A 22,326-nucleotide genomic window follows, 5' to 3' on the forward strand; every position below is an offset into this window, starting at 1 on the left:
GAGATGGTGCAAGGTTGTCTTTGAAGATTCTGAAGAAGGTGTGATGGTTACATGTGAGTCTGCGAAGTTCGAGATTGAGGGAATTTTATGCAAGCACATCCTTCGTATAATGTCCCTGAGGCGTTTAAGTAGCATTCCCGAGCGATATATATTGAGTAGATGGACAATTGAGGCAAGATTTGTTTTCGATGGTGGGATGTCTACGGCCGAAGAAGATAATGATGAGATTACACCTCTTCATAAATGGTTCCTAATTTCAAAGTACCAAAGATATTTAGATGATTATCAATGTCCGAAGAGCTTGTTCAAGAAGATGGATGAAACTCTTAACGGATGGATTGCGGATGGTGAATGGAATAAGAAAGAGAAGCAAAATGCCTTGTTAACTAGCGGAAGCCAAGTATATTCTAACATTGTCATGGAAACCCCAGAAATATCTATTCACGACCCCCAGCTTGTTAAAACCAAGGGTCGTCCGAGAAATGCTACACGGTTTAAATCTCCGATAGAGGTATCCCAAGCTGAATCCAAGAGACGGAGGTGTAAAAAATGTGGACAATTAGGCCATAATATGAGAACCTGTAACAAGAATTCAAAGGTATGGATTTCTACTTCCTTGTCTAGTTTTTTTAGGAGAGATAACATATATATCACTTTTTTCATTTACCATGTGTGCCAATAGATGTCGACAAAAAATGATCAAGAGGAATCAAATGAGGACGGACAGGAAAAGGAAGCGGAAGAGGACCTAATGGCAGATTGAACAATTACAACAGGTTTGTGTAATTTTTTTTTTAGTTGTGATCATAACCCAAACATTATTTTTTTCTCATTTTGTTGTTCCTTTTAATGTATCTGCTATATATAACTTACATGTGCTCTACATTTAGTTATTAATCTCTCATTGAGTAGAAGCAACCATTGATATTCATATGCCTTAGATATTCTCGTAGGAACTGAGGTAGTTTCAATGTCCTAGATTCTCCATCAGAAGTTTATGTCAATACCTTCCATTTGTACCCTGTACTACATGAATTTTGTCAAGCTCTGGCTACCCCCATGCACTGGTGTTCACAACATTTGAGAATGTATCATCATCCCAGATATAACCGATCAATTTGGTAGAATGACTTTGGAAACTCATGAGCTGGAGATTTGACTATCAATTAGCTTGAGCACTGTTGTTGTAAATAGCTCCAAAGAATGATCACAATATCACTTTTAAAGAATAGAGGATTTTGGTCTTTTCTCTTTTACATCTAAGAGATCATATTGACCAGTACGTAACATATTTGGTCAACTATATGGTAAAAGGGGATATGTATATTTTTTATGGTATCATTGGTTTCTACAGTCTATTGCATTTTTTGAGAAAAGGTGTTTCCCTTTGTATTGTGGCACACTATGTGACCATCCCAAACCTTTCCATATAATTATGCTGATGGGTGATACTATCATCTACCATGGTTTTATAATCTGCCATGATGGAGTAATATTGCTACATAGGGTCTGCCTCCAAATGATGATGCTACATAGGGTCTGCCTCAAAAGAATTTTGTATTGACAGCTTCCTTCGCTCCTCTTTTGTATTGACAGCTTCCTTCGCTCCTCTTGTTTTCTGCATCTGTGGACCCCGATCCGAGAGAGAGGCGGTGCGCGGGCCCCACACTCTAAGTCTCAGGATCATCCACGTGAATGGAGAGCTCTACCAAGGAACTCTCGAAAGAAATTCCCCTCACAGCATGAGTGGCGATACAAAGGGAGATACCTCTCAATTCGGGGACTAACCTAGATTCGAGGCGTACCTTAAACAAAGAAGAGTCGCCATCCAAGGAAGTGGGCCAAGGATCCCATACTATGCTCTGTTGCAACGGATAACCAGAGATATAAAAGAGGGTTCGTGCCTGGTTACGAATTTGGAAGGTCTAAAGAGCACCTCATCCGCCCAAGTGTAAACACCTGGTCTCTTATGCCATTTATTTAATAATTTTGAAGAGTTTTAGGCGAAAGTCATATGAAATAGGAACGAATATCTCCGAGAAAACGTCTATCTAATCATGCATGTCTCGGAGATGAATAATAAGCACACATAAAAGAAATGAAAGAAGTGTTGCCTAATAATAGCTAGGTTATGAGTGTCATACCTAATTGGTGTCTGAGTTCTGGTGTGCAAACACATGCATACTACAGCTAAAGGTATAGGATCTATACATGAAAGTAAGAAAACACAGCAAAGCACAAAACACAATTCAATTCTATACATGACTGGACAAAATGAGTCCTAACTCTAATGCGACCTGACTCGGACCAAGATGGCCGTCCATCCCAGCTGCTCTACGTATCCCAGCCTCGGGAAGAATCGGAGTCAACGTAGTTCAATGCCCTATTCTAAACTACGATGCCTAACCATCTAGAACCGCTATCCTAGACTCGATTCCACTAGACTCGACTGATTTTTAAAGCTTTTTGTACGATTGCTTAAGTTCAAGTGAATTGTAATTTTTAGGACTCTATATGCCCTAACTAATGCAAGTTGTTTAGCCTTAAGCTAATGCAGGTGGGCCCTACATCCTATATGTATCTAGGCTGTGCAACCTAATGAAAACCATGGGCTGACTATATGCTTCCTAGTCTAGCCATCGGTTCAACTAAATGTCTAACCGATCAACTCGAGGCCTCCTAACTCTAGGGACACTCACACGACAGGACACACCATATCAATACAAATCAGGACAGACTCCTAACTCTAAAACACCCCAAACAGCTAAGACAGACTCCTAACTCTAGGGGAAGATCTTTTTCAAAAAGGTTTTGAAGAATTTTGTAATTTTGAAAAGTTTGAAATGTTTATTTTTAAAGGTTTGGCTGGACCTGGGATGTGGATCCCAAGCTGCACTACGTACCCATTGGAAAGGGATCAAGCCAACGTAGTTCGGAAACAGGATTTCCTAACTACTCTCTTACTGACTCAAGATTTTTGAGATTTTTGGTTTTTTAGATGTTTTTGATATTTTTGACACGAGATGACTGAATCCTATCATCATAAGGGGAGGACAGACTCCTGATATCCCGCAAAGGTTGGACAGCATCCTATGCTCTGCGGGGGAAAAATACAGAAACACGACTCTGCAAGGGTTGGACAGCATCATATACCTTGCAAGAGCGGATAGAAGAACATGATCTGATGAAAGGTTGGATAAAATCCTAACCCCTATGATGATAGAATTTGATTCCTGAACAAGATGACTGACTCTCTAGACTAAGGACGGATTCCTATGCTAGTGGACTATCAAACTAAGATAAAGCTCACAAGTAATAAGGAAAAAGAGACCTTGTGCATATTTGGCAAAGGTAAAACACCCAGCCGGGCCGGACAGCTACCTAGCCCTAGGGTGCAACAAATGTGCAACCCAATACCCATAAGGGTAGGGGTATGTTGCCAAGCCGAGTAAGTTGTTCTCCCAAAACTAAACGACGCACAAAGAAGAGGTTTAGCAAGAGAATGGGACTGGATAAGTCTCTTAGACACAGAGGTAGGATAAAGAAAATTGCTAACGAGACTAGGCAAGTCTCCTAGGTACAAAGATGAGATAGAGAAAAATGCTAGCAAGACTAGGCAAGTCTCCTAGGATGGGCTTGGGCTATCACCTTCATCGCCCTTGCAATGAGAGGGGATTCTAGTATCTAAAGAAATTTAACAGAAATCTATAAGACTGTGTTAGTCTATCAAAGAGAGAAGAAAAGGCTACCAGATAATCGCAAATTCCATTCTATTCTTATAAAAATAAATCAAGTGCTAAGCAAAGAAGAATTTTCAATAAAAAAATACACAATCTATAGCAATAATAAAATGATAAACAACATTAATTAGTCCAGACCAGCCGCTGGATAGCCTAATAAAGTAAAAGAAAATAATATCAAACACTTCTATGCCCAACCACAAACACCACCCCAATATGGGGATGAAATCAGATGATGCTAAAGTAATCATCTGATATCATATACACATGATAATATTTCTATATCCCGCCTTGAAATCAGACAGTACTCATGTCGATAATATCGAATAGAGTAGTCATCTGATCTCCTTCTTCCTATTAAACAATTTATTTAAATAAAAAGGAATGAGTATAATAAGCTTTGAGATAATCTCACCTGAACAATCCATTTATCTTCAGAATCTAACTCAAAACTTAAGATAAAAGAAAAGTAATAAATTCTCAATATTTTATACAAATTTTTCCAATGATATTTCTAATCTATACAAAGTATAAATTAAAAGAGGCATTTATTTAATATATGTAAGCAGAGAAGTATAACTAAATCTAAAAAAATGATATTTGCTATTGTCAGGGTGAAATAAGGCTGTTAATATCAAAATGGAAATGGCTACCACTATTAAGGTGTGAGAGGGAAAATTCTAAGACTTACTAAAGGCTGGATAAGCCTAAAAATGAAAAGGGGAGCGCTATTCAGACTATGTAAGTCCTCTAATAATGGGCAGCAAACAGTTATGTACTTGTGACTAAATTTTTATACAAGTACAAGTGTACAAACATATATGACAGCAGCTATGCAAAGTGAGACAATAACATTGTGCTTCTTTAATTGATCAAAAATCACAATTTCAAAGCGAAGAAACTGTGAGACAGCAACTGTGTGTGATCATCTTTTGACAAAACCATTTCAGAGAAGTGAAATACCTATTTACAAAGGATATATTACCTGATTAATACATGGACATATATATATAAAAAAAAAATGAGCATCATCAGTTTTTTGATTCATACACTAAGACATCTTATTATATTTTTTATTATCAACAGATTTCAGAACTAGTTGAAAAGAAAAGACAAAAGTGAATTGTTAAATTCTCAAAACGTGATTGAACTAATGTTATTTTCCATAATGATACCAAACCAATTTTGTGTTATTATCCCAAACATAGCTACGTAGCCTCTTGAAAAATAAATTTTTTTATGCTGAAGTAATTCCTTATCCAAACATGATCATGATAAAACATGGAAATCACATTTTTTAACTTCTAGCTTTCTCTTATTACTCTATCAATGCAATAACCCAAAGTAAACTCGTACTATTATTAATTTTCAAAATAAATAAATAAAAATAAAATCAAAAAAATCAAAAAAATCAAAACAGAGTACATAAGGAACCATCAGGAACATGAATTGGAGCGTAACCTATTCCTTAAACTACCATAAATTGATCAGAAAATCCAAAAATGTGAGAGAATCCAAATAATCAGTGATTATATTCTACAGAATTGTTGAAGATTAATGAGAGTTTTTTTTTTATATTGGAAACAGGAATATGTAAGTGCAAGTCAAGAAGCATGGTAGCTCGAACTCCCATTTGAGATAGTACAAAGATATTCAACTAGGCATTAAGGAACATTAACATTGTAAGCCCAATGATTCTCACCTTGGCAATCTTCTATGTTTTGATGATTCCAAACACAAGTTGAATTGTGTTGTATTTCTAACGTGTTTGATGTTTAAGTGCATGTATTGAAGAATCAAGCATTTCAAACACTTAGATCAAGGAAAACGGCATGGATCGAGGCTTGTACATCCTTGAACACCATTTAAAGCTAAAGGACGATGAAGGCTTGGAGTATTCAAGGAGAGATCTTGAAGAGCCAAAGAAATGGAGGTGATCCATGCAAGAATTCAAGACTTGAAGATGTGCCTAAAAAGAAGAAGATTTGAAGGCTTAAGTCTTGTGTTAGATTGTAAATCTAATCCCTATTAGGTACCCCACTTAGAGGCATAATTAAAGTAATCTCACACACCCTAAATAAACAAGTGATTGTACTTGTGGAGTTCCAACACCTTGGAACCCTCATAGCAATCCCATCTTGATTGAGAACTGGAAGCCCAAAAACAGAATTGAAAATCTGCTCTGCATAGGCTTCTCGGAACTCCGAGAGGTTTTCTCGGAACTCCGAGAATTCTCGGAACTCCGAGAATTCTCGGAACTCCGAGAATTATTCTCGGAACTCCGAGAAATGGTCCAGTAGACTTTTTCCAATTTCTGTGTGGCTTCTCGGAACTCCGAGATTTTTTCTCGGAACTCCGAGAATTATTCTCGGAACTCCGAGAACACTCCAACGGTCTGAAAAAGAGCCGTTTGGAATTTTGCTGGAATTACGACAATGCCCCTGGAACGGCCATATTTGGGTTTTCCCTATATATATGTGTCCTCTATGCCTTAGAATACATCTCTCTTATTACTAAACATGTTCTAAACACATTAGAGAGTGGTAATCACCCTTGTGCCTCAATTTGGGATATCTAGAGGGATTAGACCTAGGCTTGAATTTGTATATCATTTCAAAGAGTGGAATTTGTGTGAGCTTGAGAGCTATCTACCCTTGAAGAGGGAAGTTGTATTTTCTATTTTCTTTGATTGTATTTGGGCGAGTGCGAAGGGACGCGGAGCCATCCCAAGGGCGAGTGTTCGGAGAAGCAGAGCCCTCTCTCCGTGGTGAGGATTGCCACCAAGGTTAAAGCGATTGTAATCGGCACCGATCTTCGCCGTGGTTAAGAAGATCAAATAGTGAAGCCATCAACGGGTTTGGTTGGTGGAGTGGAGTAGGCCTCGTGTGATTGAGGACCGAACCACTTTAAATCTCGGGTGCACTCTCTCTTGTCTCTTGCTTTATATTTGCATTGCACTTTAGTTTTAACTCACGTGCTAAAATTGTTTTATTCTTTGATCTCTTAATCCTTGATTTTGGAGAGCTTAAAATTTTCAAAAGGCAAAATTTTATTGGTATCAACCTAATCTCGTTTTAGGTTGCCGATTGGGCCCACCCTTGGAATTTCACTTGGTATCAGAGCAAAAGGCTCTTATATAGATTTGTGATATTTCAAATTTCTTCAAGAGAAAAGATCATTTTTTGGCAAAACTCATGGATTTTAAAATTGGTCATGACATCTCTATCCCTCCATCCTTTGATGGAACCAACTATGGGGAATGGAAAACCCGTATGAGGTTCTTTTTAGGATCTTTGGATTTAGAAATCTTAAATCTTGTAGAAAATGGTATTTCTAAAAAGGGGAAAATAGGATCCAAATTGCATGCATTAAATAGTAGAGCTTTGATTGCAATTTGTTGCTCGTTGTCTCCCCATGTTTTTGAGAAAATTTCAACATGTAAAGATGTACATGAGATTTGGATTAAACTTGAAGAAATCTTTAAAAATCATACTTGTCATCTTTCATTAGAAGATTCTATGGTTTCTCATTTACATGGTAGTGTTGTAAATCCTTGTTTAAACACTTTTGACATTAAAAAGGATTTCAACTCCTCAATTTCCAAACTACAAAATGAAATTGATTCTTTGCACTTGGAAATTGATGATTTCTCGCTCAAGAATATGCTTTGAATCAAATAAACAATGATTTGATTAATGTAAACAAATACTTGATTCAAAGATGTAAGTCATTTACAAAAGAAAATGAGAAATTGGTTTTTAAAAACCAAAATTTGCAAGAAGAGAAGAAAAATGTTGAAAATCTTAAATCTTCTTGTATTGTTACTTGTCCATCTACTTGTTGCACAAAATGTCATTTTTGTGGTAGATTAGGACATTTTAAAAATGAATGTGGGTTTAAATCTTTACCTAAGACTAAGATGATTTGGGTTGAAAAGAACACTTTAGGTAAATCTAAACCATATGGAACCAACTGGATGTGGGTTCCAAAAGCCCCAACCTAGTTTTCTATGTTTTTGCATTAGATTAGGGGCTTATGTTTAAATTGAATATCTTTATGAATTTTGGTTCTTTGTGCCCAAGACTTGTACTTAGATTGTTATATCTTTATCTTGGAAATTTGATTTGGATGATCCCCATTTATTGATGATTGTATTTTGTTTAAAAGGGGACATTTGATTTAGGGGAGCTAGAAAATGAGTTATCTTTCAAAACCCCATATGAGTTTTCAAATCCCTCCTTGTTTTGAATTTTGCTTTTATTAAGGGGGAGTTTTGATTTGTTTTATTCCTTGACAAAGGGTGAGCTACACATTGCATATTTTTTCCCTTATGTTTAAAACTTTCATCCCTTCTTTTTTTTGATGACAAAGGGGGAGAAGTTTTATGTTTAGTGTGCTTAAATGTATTAATCACCTTGTGTGTTGTCATCCTCAAAAAGGGGGAGATTGTAAGCCCAATGATTCTCACCTTGGCAATCTTCTATGTTTTGATGATTCCAAACACAAGTTGAATTGTGTTGTATTTCTAACGTGTTTGATGTTTAAGTGCATGTATTGAAGAATCAAGCATTTCAAACACTTAGATCAAGGAAAACGGCATGGATCGAGGCTTGTACATCCTTGAACACCATTTAAAGCCAAAGGACGATGAAGGCTTGGAGTATTCAAGGAGAGATCTTGAAGAGCCAAAGAAATGGAGGTGATCCATGCAAGAATTCAAGACTTGAAGATGTGCCTAAAAAGAAGAAGATTTGAAGGCTTAAGTCTTGTGTTAGATTGTAAATCTAATCCCTATTAGGTACCCCACTTAGAGGCATAATTAAAGTAATCTCACACACCCTAAATAAACAAGTGATTGTACTTGTGGAGTTCCAACACCTTGGAACCCTCATAGCAATCCCATCTTGATTGAGAACTGGAAGCCCAAAAACAGAATTGAAAATCTGCTCTGCATAGGCTTCTCGGAACTCCGAGAATTCTCGGAACTCCGAGAATTATTCTCGGAACTCCGAGAAATGGTCCAGTAGACTTTTTCCAATTTCTGTGTGGCTTCTCGGAACTCCGAGATTTTTTCTCGGAACTCCGAGAATTCTCGGAACTCCGAGAATTATTCTCGGAACTCCGAGAACACTCCAACGGTCTGAAAAAGAGCCGTTTGGAATTTTGCTGGAATTACGACAATGCCCCTGTAACGGCCATATTTGGGTTTTCCCTATATATATGTGTCCTCTATGCCTTAGAATACATCTCTCTTATTACTAAACATGTTCTAAACACATTAGAGAGTGGTAATCACCCTTGTGCCTCAATTTGGGATATCTAGAGGGATTAGACCTAGGCTTGAATTTGTATATCATTTCAAAGAGTGGAATTTGTGTGAGCTTGAGAGCTATCTACCCTTGAAGAGGGAAGTTGTATTTTCTATTTTCTTTGATTGTATTTGGGCGAGTGCGAAGGGACGCGGAGCCATCCCAAGGGCGAGTGTTCGGAGAAGCAGAGCCCTCTCTCCGTGGTGAGGATTGCCACCAAGGTTAAAGCGATTGTAATCGGCACCGATCTTCGCCGTGGTTAAGAAGATCAAATAGTGAAGCCATCAACGGGTTTGGTTGGTGGAGTGGAGTAGGCCTCGTGTGTTTGAGGACCGAACCACTTTAAATCTCGGGTGCACTCTCTCTTGTCTCTTGCTTTATATTTGCATTGCACTTTAGTTTTAACTCACGTGCTAAAATTGTTTTATTCTTTGATCTCTTAATCCTTCATTGGAGAGCTTAAAATTTTCAAAAGGCAAAATTTTATTGGTATCAATCTAATCTCGTTTTAGGTTGCCGATTGGGCCCACCCTTGGAATTTCACTAAATCTCATTATTCTTTAAAATGATGTGAAACACGTTTACTTTTTCTAATGAATGCATCCATGTCAGGCTATCGATTCCAGACGACAATCTTTAATGGTACCAGAAGCCCAATAGCAATGTTATAAACAAAATGATTTTATGCCACTTCGGAAGGTTAAAGACCTTGGAAAATACTTTTGACAAATCAAGGTCCTTAATTATGAAGGTGAAACATTCTTAATGAAAGAGGCCAAAAGACAGATGAGTTATTGCCTAAAAAAAATCTATTTGTCCATAACTATATCCTAGATATTAATGCAAAATGAGAAAAGATGGGAGTAACAGGATGAAAATCATAACAAAATATTATACTGAACCACATCTTATCTCACAACTGAGCGAATCTCATGATTGATTTTTTTTAGAAGAACATTAACGAGTAGAACGAGAAAAATTACAAATCAGGTTACAGAGTACAAGGAAGACATATGAATCTCATATTCATCAACAAACACTACGAACAAATGTCCAAAGCCATTAACAGATTTTTCACAAGATATTGGTTATAAAAAATAGCATAAATAAAAAAAAAAAACAGAAACATGATCCAATCAACCAATTCTTTACTCAACCCCAACTCATTATAACTAAATAAAATTCTCTCGAAAATAATTACATATAATACCTGTATAATTAACTTTTAAAAAAAAAATTTCTATAAGAGAAAACTACAGACTTATAGATTTATACACCGATATTTGCATTTGAACTCAACAGATCAGATTGAATTAGAGCAAATTAATTATAAAAAAAAAATACTTGTAAAAGTAGAACGAATTTTTTCTTATCTGCTGAAAAGCATCAACACCTGATCTACAAATGCTTTGATCTTCGTTGAGACTAAAAACCTGGATCTGAAGTGAGATTTGTCTTCCTCCTTTATAAATCTGAGCTTCTGGATGAGCAGATCGGAGCTAGGCCGGAAAAAATGGAATTCCGATCGGAAAATGACCGGAACCTTGCCGGATCTACCGGAGAAAATGATCGGAAAACACAGAGATCTATATATATATATATTTTTTTTTACAGATCTGAGGATTTGAAGAGAAGGAGACTAGAATCTGACAAATCTTGCCAGAAAATATAGTGATTTGCCGGATGTGACGAAGAAATGTCAAGATCGGAGCTGGAACCCGCAGAACGTAGATGAAGTTTTTTAGACGGAAAAGATCGGAAAGGATGACCGGCCGAGGAGTGAAATCTTATCGGAGAAGACGAGCTTTGACCGGAGAAGGAGTACAGAGGGGACATAGGGTTTTAAAGGATGAAATTAAGGTTTTTGAAGCTTCAAATGAACATTTGATGTTGAGGAAACACTAGCCGAACTAGAGAATTATTCTGACCGGAGAATGATCGGAATCTGACCGCAGATTGGCCGGAGAATGGCCGGAGATGACGGCAGATTTACTTTCTCTCTCTTTCTTCTCTCTCTCTAAAAGGGGAAAACGAAGGGATTTTTTTTTTTTTTTTTTAAAATGACACTTGAATTCGGTATTTATAGAAAAATGATAAAATTGATATCGGCAACACTATTTGATGGGCGCACGGATTTTTGATAAGGCGCGCGAAAACATGATAAGCGCACATTTCAATCGCGTCCTATTCGGCCCAGGTTTGGCAACGTTCCAGGATAATTCACCCCCCCTTCTGCGAACTTGCACTACGACTTTGCTTGACCTGTTCGCTAGGCAAACGTACTCGGATTTCGACGAAATTTTGCGGGGACCTAGCTGGGACCCTAACCTACCTTGGGGTGTAATTTGGGGTCCTAAAGCATCGGTTTGATGGGGTTTTGCATAAAATTGGAAGGGTTTAGGGTACGGTCAAAATGGGGTGTCTACAGCATCCATCGCTGCATTTGGAGGTATGGGTCTGCCTTTTCCTCTTTATTTATCAAAGTTACCATTACAAACGTGAAGGTTTAAATGGTGAAGGGGAATCAATTATATTTGTTTGATATTATATCTGTTTAATCTTAAGCTAAAATTACTTTACATGCACGTATTGATTTAACATTAATTTATACATATTTTGTTTTGTAGGTTAAAATGTTAATCACAAATGATGATGCGGATCAAGGAGATGATGAAGAGTAGATAGTGATGGTGATGATGATGTTTTGTTAAATCATTAGATGATGAATGTTGAACAATATAATACTTTGTTGAGGGAACAGTTTCAAGACTTTTGTTATTGATTAATTGTGATTTTAAAGACCTTTACCTACGGAAGTTGGGCAATTTGAAATCCGTAGGGAGAACTCAATTTTGTTGTAGTGAGGGCAGGTCTTTGTTCTTATATGCTCCGAAAATATAGTTGCTTGACTTTTCTAATTAGGGAACCACTTCTGCATCTTTGAAGCAAATGATGTAATTGTTGGTGAAATTTCTTTGCAGCACAGCAAGTTCACAGAGTTTAGATTGCTTAGAGGGTTTATTTTGAGATAGTTTTAGTTTTTCGTACAGTAGTAAAATGTCCATTTTTAGGTGTAACATGTATATATCTTGCCAGTCATGCTTGAGGGATGGGTTTGTGGCTGTATGTGCATATACATTCAGAATTCCTTGCTCTGCTGCTTAGCATCTCCCAACCCCAATCACTTCCTCCTAATTCATCAGCTCTAAGCTAGGAGGAGGCTGTCCCAAAGAGAAAAAAAAGCATTTCGAGGATGGTTTTATGCCCTTTTTTCTTATGGGTAAGTGGGTAAGTTGGGGTTGAAAAAAGGAGCATTACTGAAGAAGAAATTGTACTACGGAGAGTGCATGAGAAGCTTGCTCAGGTGCGCCCCACTTGTCAACACTATCTGGTCCCTTGATTTGGAGGATTTGGATATCTGTGCTTTTCTAAAAGTAACCAAACCTTAGACAGTTTTACCTGAAATAAGTTTTACCTTAAAAGGGGGGTAATGAACCATAGAAACTTTGTCTAAGGAAAAGTTTTTTCAAAAACCTTTGCAACAAGTAGTAAATCAGGGAACTTTTCGAACACAAGGATAACTTTTCCTATACAAATGCATTAAAAAAAAATCTTTGTTAAGACACTTCAGTCTGCTCTACATAATAATATATTATCATTTTCTTCCTTTCTTAAAGGGCACACGCACATGATTAAAATTTCAAGACAATGTCCTGGTAGAGAAAGACAGAAATTTTGAAATCTGCTCGTTGGCACTTATGAAAATAATATTTCGGTGATTATGTTCCGATCCTTTCACCCGTTCCCGAATGGGCCCAGAATTGCCTGTTTGCATTCTAGCAACACATTCTAGAAGCATAGATTTCCATTTTAGCTTGATATTTAATTATCATTACTCAAATTCATCCCTCTCCCGATCACTCAAATGCGGCCACATCGTCACCATCCACATTGGTCCGCGTCCACAACATCAGTTCTACACCCTACGACCCTCTCTGGCGCCTCCTCCGTCGCAACATCAAGTCCGAAATTCTAAACTCTTCTCGCGTTAAATCTTACACCATATCTATCACATTAATTCTGAAAAAAAGGCTTATTGCCTTCGAAATAAACCGATATCATACTCTTAAAAAGGGAAATGATATGTCATTCCTTGTTTTGATAATGAAATTCAACACTTTATTAGAAGATTTTTCTGATTTTTCTCAAGACAGCTTTATGGGATTTGTAGAGAACTGGTAAATTAAAAGAACAACTATTGAAAGAAAGCTTCATTGCGCCATTGCTAAAACACTAATAAAGCATCGCAGAATAGCAACCCAATTTACAATGAAGTGTCCATACAACAAACATAAACATAAAAAAAAAAAATTAAAGGTTAAGTTCATCAAATCATAACAGCTTTAGGGTCATGGCAATCCAAGGTAACGGCCTGAAACTTTTGAAGAGATACAGTAGAAGAGGTACCAACAAATCAAGAAAAAAAGGGCAACAACTCCAACTGCTTTATTCCACCCCTTCTCATTCTCTATGACTTTAGAGCGTCGCACCAAGAGCTTCAATTCAACTACCGCTTCCTTCGTTTCTTGAACCGACACGTTCAATCTCGATACCTCATCTATCAAGCTTCTCATATGGTTATTGGTTTCCCTCTGCCACCCAACCAAGCTAGATAACGCATCTCCCAAATCAGTTACCGCAAGGGCTGTCTCTTGCGTCGACATGTTCAATCTGCCTATCTCTTCTCCCAACCTTCTCAGATGGTTATTGGATTGCCATTCGCCCCTAAAATCCGGGTTGTTTAACACATCGTCCACCCATAGAAAATAATCGCACCTCCAAGTAATACCATCCTGGCATTATACAGATGTCAGTTCAACCTGTAAAATTGCCTAGAAATAGAATATTACTTAAACCATCTTTACTTACGTTGAAATGACATGAGTAGAATACCCATTCTTGATTACCATGCACATCAGTCTCGGCTATTTTCAGAGTAGCTTTCTTCTTACAATTACATTGAAGCACGGGGGCTCTGAACAGGGTTGACCTTCCATCACTATTGGAAGATGAAGCCATCAATTTCTTTAACCTCCTTGCAAAAAATAAAGAAAATATTAGAAAATGAACCCTCATATAATAGCCCCACAAATGGAGCCGAAAAATTGCCATAATCACAAAAAAAAAAATCCACCCATTTATAAACCCTAAAAAATGTGCAGAGGAAGGTGAGCAAGAATATTACAGAGGAAGGGGTTTTTCATTTGGATGGCTGAGATTAGATGGATCAATTTCAAGTTTAGAAAAATAAATAGGGTTTTACAAGTCTGCTAATAAATGAGCCCATCCACGGATTAGCCGCAAATCGAGCCTAAAAATTGCCAAAATGACAAAAAAAATTCCACCCATTTATAAACCCTAAAAATATGCAGAGGAAGGTGAGAAGAATCTTACAGAGCAAGGGTTTTTCATTTGGATGGCTGAGATTAGATGGATCAATTTCCATCTAATCTCAGCCATCAATAATCCCTAACAAATCTCAGCCAAAATCGTCGATTGAGAAACCCAAAATCGTCGTTGTGAGAACCCAAATATCGGATTGAAGAGACCCAAAATCGATCGGTTGTCTAGAGATTTTGAAAACCCAAAAATCTGTGAGTATGAGAGATTGAGAGAAACCGTCGAGCAATGGGCGGATCTCTTCGTCGAGCTTCGGTGGGTTTTCTCCGTCGAGACACAGAGAGAGAGACACACACACACACACACACACACACAGAGAGAGAGAGAGAGATAGAGAGAGAGAGAGAAAAACCGTCGACCCTAAAAATGGGGTTTTTCTATGTAAGATTCTTCCTCTGTAAGATTCTTCTAATCTCTGTAAGATTCTTCTCATCTCTCAAGCTTCTCAGATGGGGTTTTTTTCGTCGAGACATAGAGAGAGAGAGAGAGGGAGAGAAAAACCGTCGAGCAGAGAGAGAGAGAAAAACCGTCGAGCTTCGGTGGGTTTCTTGGTCCAGACAGAGAGAGAGAGAGAGAGAGAGAGAGAGAGAGAGAGAGAGAGAGAGAGAGAGAGAGAGAGAGAACCGTGGGTTTTCTTCTTCGTCGAGACACCTTCGTCGAGACACACACAGTGTGGAATGATATTTTCACTTACCAAATGAAGAAATCTCATTTCGATGGCTGAGATTAGCTGGGATTTTATCCAACGGTTTTTTAAGAGGGAGGACTAGAAAACCATCTCTAGGGGGCCGACTAGAGAAACTTTGCTCATATAGTTTATTCGATTCATTTATCATGTTATATTTTAAAAAGTTTAATTTTGTTAGCTTTCAGGATGATGAAAGACAAATATGAACATAGGTAGAGATTTTTCTTATTAGCATTATTCTGTCAAACAGATTACAAATATTTGTCAGGGGGCTTGAAGTAGTTCTTATGCATTTGGATATGTTTTGGGGGATATATATTACAAACGGTTTTGATTTTTGATTTATGAATTGTACAAAAATTTAGGATAAGGATTGATTCCATTAGAGTTTTTTTTTTTTTTTAAGTTCTTATAGAATTATAACAGCAAATATCTGATAGAATTCTTTTCAATGTAATTGATTTTTATGATTTTACTGGCTATAAGGGTATCAGTTCTGGAATAATTTTTAACTGATTGATTACCTTCTTGTAGTAGTTAGAGGTAAATAGGATGTGGTTGTTGTTGAATGATAAAAAAAATGAGAGTATAAATGAATAGAATTATCAGTCATGGTGTTTTTGATCTATTACAATTAGAGGAGATTAATTTGTTTCTTCTATTATGGTTATGCTTTCTTCTCTGTTGGTCTTATTTCAGCATCTGTAATGATTTAGTGGGATAGATATTTGTTGACACATTGATAGCATTGATCAATGCATCATAATGTATCAAGTAGATGGATGGTGAGAATATTTCTCTTATTGTGTTACATCCCTTGTATGTTGGTTGTGAATGTACACCTCATATAATACTCTATCTTGTGTAGAACTGGATTCTCATTTGTTCATTTTAACTTAAATACTAATGTTGTGTCAAAATGTTCATGTTATTTAAATTCAATTCTATTTCTTAAGTATAAAAAATGCATAATTTGAACCTTTTGATTTCATCTATAAACTGGATCTTTTCTTATAGGCATTTTTTGAGAAAAGTGCTTGTGCAGCCATGATTTTCTTATACTTATAGTTCTAAATTATTTTATTCATTAATTTGACTCTGCACTGGGTAGTTGTATGGATGGTATAGTGTAGATATTATAACAGAAATCATGTTCATATCAATTTGGGGTTATAAAATCAAAGGTAAAATGGATTTTTGAGCTGTATTTCATTGTCATGTTTTGATTTATAAAAGGCAAAAGATTGCTGTACAAAAGGCATTTATGGCTTTGAATTGAAATAATTAAGGATTTCTATTCGATTAAAAAAAAGATCTTTTAGTAAGGTACCATATTATAATTAGTATTGTACTTCTTGAGTAATGTTCATTGTTTTATTTTTACCCTTTCATTTGGCTTATTATGGAATTCTTTGGTATAAAGATGCTACAACATTGTGAGCTTAAAGTTATATGGTTGAATGCTATATTGATAACAGCAGCCCATACGATTGATAATGACAGCCTTCATTTTTGTTGTGTAGAATATAGTAATGACCCTAGCAGCCTTCGTGTTTTATTGGGTATAACAGGGTAACGATTATAGCAGCCCTCATTTTTATTGTTGGAACATGGAAATGTTTATGGCAGTCCTCTTTAATTGTAGAGTCCTGGAAATGATTATAGTAGCCCTGTTCTTGTTGATGAGTTATGGTAATTTGGTTTTCAAATGATCTGAGATTATAAAATTGGAGCAGATTTAGGAGAGATGTGGTGTGAAAAGTTAGTAGCCTAACATGATCGTACCTCTTCTTTTTTTAACAACTATAACTTGTAGTTTCTTATCTCTTCGTGTCTTGGACCTTTGTTTTGATTCATAAGATTAAGATGGTTCTATCTCATTTCAGTGAAGGTATTCTCATACATGTTCTCACTAAGCTTGCTCATATAGGTCTGAATCATCATATATATATTTTTTTATAACTATTATCTGTTGTTTTCTCTTAATTGGCATGCAAGAGTCACGGGAATTATAATGACATTTCAAAATTTAATAAAAATATATGGAGTTATACTCAGTGTGCCTGTCATGTGTTTGAATTAGCTTGTCTTGTGGATATTGTTTTAAGGAGTTTTGTAATGTTGGGATTTGATGATTATCTAGTGATAGATTTTTTTTATTAAAGTTCAAAATCATATCTTTAAAATATATTGTATACTTGTTATTCAAACGGGTCTGAAGAATATGTTGGACTAGCCTGCGTATGTGTTATTCAAACGAGCTGATGTTGCTTTTAATTAGCTAAATGAGCTGTAAAATGATAGTGGATTTGTATTATGTTGTTTATTCGCTTGTGCCTATTCATCAAGACATGATGTTAGTTTAATTAGGGTACAGGTGAGGATATCTTTCAGGTTATAGAACAGAACAGGGGTTTCATCGAAGGTTTTGTTGGGTAAAACTCTAAGACTAGGATGAGTAAGATCATTTGAATATTTGTGTAGATTGTGAAAAGTAAAAGGACTTTCACTATGGGATTATAGCAGAGTATTTATTGTGCAAGTTATGTGAGCATATTATTCAGGAGTTGTTCTTCAGATGAAATTATTACACTGAACTAGTTTTATATATATGTAATGGCACAACCATAGCTTACCAGGTCATGCTACCTTTGTTTTGTCATGTTTATATTGATTAGACGGCCTTCATAGGTAACTCTAATTTTCCAAGTTGCTAGATTTGTTCCCTGTTATGAGAATATAGTGGATTTTTTTTTTGTCTTTGAAAAATCTAATGATTGTTTGTAGATTGATGTTCGAATGAGTTCGTTGTTATGGTGAAAATGGATATTTAGGCTCATACTAGGAGTTTGGTAATGATTGAAGCCTGGTTAGTTTAGTGGAAATGACTTAAATTTTTCTTTAGAAATGATGCTAACTCAACTCCTGTTTCAGTTAGATTTTATTTTTTATTTTTGAACTCAATACTAAGGCTATTGTTTAAATCCAGATAATCTTACAGGTGAATACACAGATGTACATCACTTTTGTCAAATTAGATAATTTTCAGCAAAGATTGATTTGTTAAGATATCTTTTACTGTTAGATCATTTGTTTTGAGTTAGACCTAACTCTTCTTGTTTTAAGGGTTTTGCATGTTAAGAGATTTCTTTATTAAAGTTATTCTGATAACTTAATATCTCATTCATTAGTCTAAGAGTCTTTCTCTTGATATAGGATTTCGTTCTTTTAAGGTGATGAAGGTGCTAGCCCAAGCCCATCCTTAGGGGACTTGCTCAGTCCAAGTAGCATACCTCTCCTTTGTATAGTAGAATTGCCTAGTCTTTTAGATGCCTTTTAGATATTAGAACCCTTCTCATTGCAAGGGCGATGATAGGGATACTTTGATCCCTCCTTTGTATATAAGAGACTTGCACAGTCTCATCAGAACCCTTGTTTACGTCATTTGTGTCTCAGAGACAAGCCTTGTCTCATATAGAGATTTTCCCCTTTAGGAGGCTTACCTAGTCTCATGTTAGAGTGGCCTCCTCTTTTAGAGCGAGTCTTTGACTTGATAGTGTTATTAGAGAGTCTCTAACTCATTTGTACTCCCTCCCTAGTATTATTAGTTAGGAGTTTTTTTTTATTAGAGACTCACTCAGTCTTATTAGAGCTTTGCTCGTTTGAGATCTTAGATTCGTTTTCTCTGTTCTTGGGGAACTTCTTTATGTGCTGTGGTTTGTCTCTTTGAGATGCTAGTTGCTTGTTCGGGGTTTTCCCTTTAGCTTTAGGGCTTTGCCCTAGTTTGTGGTAGTACTTACGTGTTTTCTTTAAGAGTGAAAACATTTAAAGGTCCGAAACATTGGAAAGGCTATAAAATCTAAAAACATCAGAAATTCGAAATCCAAAAACATTGGAAAAGCTATAAAATCCAAAAACATCTATAAAATCCAAAAACATCAGAAATTCGAAATCCAAAAATATTTAAAAAGCTTTAAAATCCAAAAACATTGAATATTTTAAAACTCAAAAACATCAAAAATTTAAAACATCAAATGCCTTAAACCATTTGGAGTGTTAGGTTTTAGTTTGGAGAGTTCGTTTCGAACTACGTTGGCTTGATCCTCTTCCATGAGGTACGTAGTGCAGCTTGGGATTTATATCCCAAGTCCAGCCAAACTTTTGTAAATAGTTTTTTAAATCTTTTTGAATAAGCAACATTTAAAACCCTGTTTTCAAAAGATCTTCCTCTAGAGTTAGGAGTTTCTTCTAGATAGAGACTTTTAGAGTTATGAGGTTATTTTGATAGGTTGTTTGTTTGTTTGTTTGTTGTGTGCTTGTTTTAGAGTTAGGGGTCTGTCCTAGAGTTATAGGAACGCCTCCGTCCGGCCAGTCGGCGAGCCACATCGCCGAGTGATGACTAAAGTATGATACGCTAGTCCACCCTTTATTTTCCTTAGGAAATACAGCCTAGTTACACATAGGTTGTAGGAACCACCTACATTAGTTAAGGGCTAACCAGCATTTAGTTAGGACATATAGGGTGTCCTAAAATCCACAATTCATTGGAATTTAAATAATCGTAAAAGAAACTTTAATAACTGGTCCGGTCTTTTAGATCGAGTCTAGGATAGAGGTCTATGTGTCTTAGGCATCATAGCTTAGAATAGACGCGAAGAACTACGTTACTCTACTTCTTGCCGAGGCGGGGATACGTAGGTTTCTTTGGATGAATATCAGACCATCCGAAGACTCGGGCTAAATGGTTTAGAGTCTCAGGATTTGTTGTGTTGTTATTGTATGTTTTGATGTGTTTTCTTACTTTCTTGTACTAATCCTATACCTTTAGCTGTAGCTTGCATGTGTATGTCCACCAAAACTTAGACACCAGTTAGGCATGTCACTCACAATCTAGTTGTCATTAGGCGACACATCTTTTATCTTACTTTATGTGTGCTTATTATTTCATCCCCGAGTCATGCATGATTAGGTAGACGTTCACTCAGAGATATTTGTTCCCATTTCACATGATTTTTACCCAAAACTTCTTTGGAGTTAATGAAAATGGCATAAGAGACAAAGTGCTTGCACTCGGACGAATTGGGGGTGCTCTTCGGACCTTCTTCATTCGTAATCAGGCACGAGCCCATATATATTTCTGGTTATCCATTGCACAGAGGATTTGATTTTAGGGGTTCCATGGCCTATCCATGGATGGCGACTCTGAGTTATTTTCAGGTATATCTTGGTTTCGAGCCTTGGCTCTGAATCGAGATGTATCGCATTCATTTTGTATCGCCACTCATGCTATGCTATGAGGGTGGCATCTGTTTCAAGAGTTCCTTGGTAGAGCTCTCCTTTCATGTGGAGATCTAGAGGATGTAAGGACTCGTTTCCTCATCTCCCTCGGATCGGGGTCCACAGGCTGGCGACTCTACCGGGGAGTTCTTGAAAGATTGCCTAATTCTATATAAATGCCATTTTAATTAATTTTGAGGAGATTTGAGACAAAATCAAGTTAAATGGGAACTCGATCGTTATAATCCAGGGGCACCAAATAGGTGCATAAATAAAACAAAGGCTCACACACTCACTTTCATTCATGCATATATTATCTGTTTTGTGGTTACTTTCTGCTATAGTTTGCTGTGGATATACTATCAGATGACCTATTCGAGATACTATGAGTAGGAGCCGTGAGGGCTATACCCGCCTTCTAATGCCACCGCACCAGTAGTATACTCAGCACCTGGACACTTCGTGTGTAAAACGGACATAGTTCGTACACTGGACTCTATGTCACAGTGTACAAGTAACTATGCACCCGACCAGGTGGACCTCACAACGGTACCCCTTCTATACATTGCATTGTCCTCTTGTTTGCATATAGTGACGAACATGTGTTACTTGCACTTGTGGAGCTTAGAGTTAGGGGCCTTATCTTATCTATAGATTAGGGTAGCTCACTTCATGTGGCTACATACGCAGTCCTAGTACACTCATCAGTCTATCAAGAGTCAAGATTTTCTTGACTCTGCTAAATTAGACTAGGGATGGTGCCCCTGGTTAGGGTGTATATATGTATATATACCTATATTTATTGATTATTAGATTAGGGCCTACTTATTTAGTGAGATTCCTTATTTAATCCAATCAATTATATCAATCGTTTTTCATATTTAGACCTACCATGTGGCTCTTTCCTTGTCGCCCTTGTGGTTAGGGTCTATCTTTTGATTCATTCATGGTAAATTCGATCCTTATAGACTCAGGCCTACTCATCTTGTGAGGTTTCCTAGTCTACGTCTATCATTGATATCAGTTCATCTTTCAGATTTGGACCAGGTCAGTGGATTCTATTTTTGACACTATTATGGCCATGGTCTCCATCTTGTTTCATTGATGATAAATTCAATCTTGGTATTTTCTTGATTCTTAGACCAGGATCTACTTCTTAGTAGGAACTTCTTGTCTAAGTTGATCAAATATATCCATCCATCGTGTAGATTTTAGATCTAGTCCTTGACCCTACTTTGTCATTCTTATGGCCAGGATCTATCATCCAGTGACTATCCATTTGATCCATGTTTATCATTTATCTCTTTACCCTTAGATCATATCGAGATCATTGATGGAAAAGTTTGATCCTGCTTGTATCATACCTGTATCCTTTGAGTATATGATTTATTGTCAATACCCTTCCTTTTGTAATTCAATATTTAGAGTTGACCTTATTCTCATCTTATTTACCTTCCTTGATTATCAGGTGATTTATCATGTCTAATCAAGTGTTGAAAGAGTGGATTTCTGATCGTAGAGGTGGTCGCCTTAGCTTCTCTGGTCATGACTTTTCCCATTTCTACAGTCTTGCTACCCATAAGATTGATTGGAACCTCCTTAAGGCAGCCGCCACCTTTTGGCAACCGGATGTCCATGTGTTTCGATTCGGCATGCAAGAGGTCTGCCCTATTTTTGACGAATGGTGTTATTTGATGGACCGCGATCGCTCTGGCCCCTTGGTCAAAATTGATACCAAGTTAGGTTATAATCATGTCTTTGAGCAACTTATTTCCTCTCAAGTTGTTCCAGTTAAATCCATCTTAGGGGAGAAAGGTGTGTCCATTAAGCAATTGGTCAAATTTTTTGCTCA

General features: G+C 36.8%; 1 protein-coding gene across 1 annotated transcript; it reads left to right on the forward strand.

Annotated features, from left to right (window-relative positions):
• Positions 1 to 43: 43 nt before the first annotated feature.
• LOC143891051 (protein FAR1-RELATED SEQUENCE 2-like) lies at positions 44 to 11,730 on the forward strand. The gene is made up of 2 exons (XM_077395704.1): positions 44 to 598; positions 11,677 to 11,730. Exons 1-2 carry the CDS (start codon positions 44 to 46, stop codon positions 11,728 to 11,730), a joined length of 609 nt encoding a protein of 202 aa, XP_077251819.1.
• Positions 11,731 to 22,326: the final 10,596 nt, after the last annotated feature.

Source organism: Tasmannia lanceolata, unplaced genomic scaffold (genome assembly GCF_043159265.1).
Source record: "Tasmannia lanceolata isolate RefF3 unplaced genomic scaffold, GAP_Taslan_0.1 ptg000013l, whole genome shotgun sequence".
In the NCBI taxonomy this organism is placed as follows: domain Eukaryota; kingdom Viridiplantae; phylum Streptophyta; class Magnoliopsida; order Canellales; family Winteraceae; genus Tasmannia; species Tasmannia lanceolata.

Excerpts from the sequence above, each read along its gene's own strand:
- LOC143891051 (XM_077395704.1), top strand. The coding sequence starts at position 44 with ATGGTTACATGTGAGTCTGCGAAGTTCGAGATTGAGGGAATTTTATGC. Across the intron at positions 599-11,676 it reads CCTGTAACAAGAATTCAAAG|GTTAAAATGTTAATCACAAA; the intron begins GTATGGATTTCT and ends TTTGTTTTGTAG.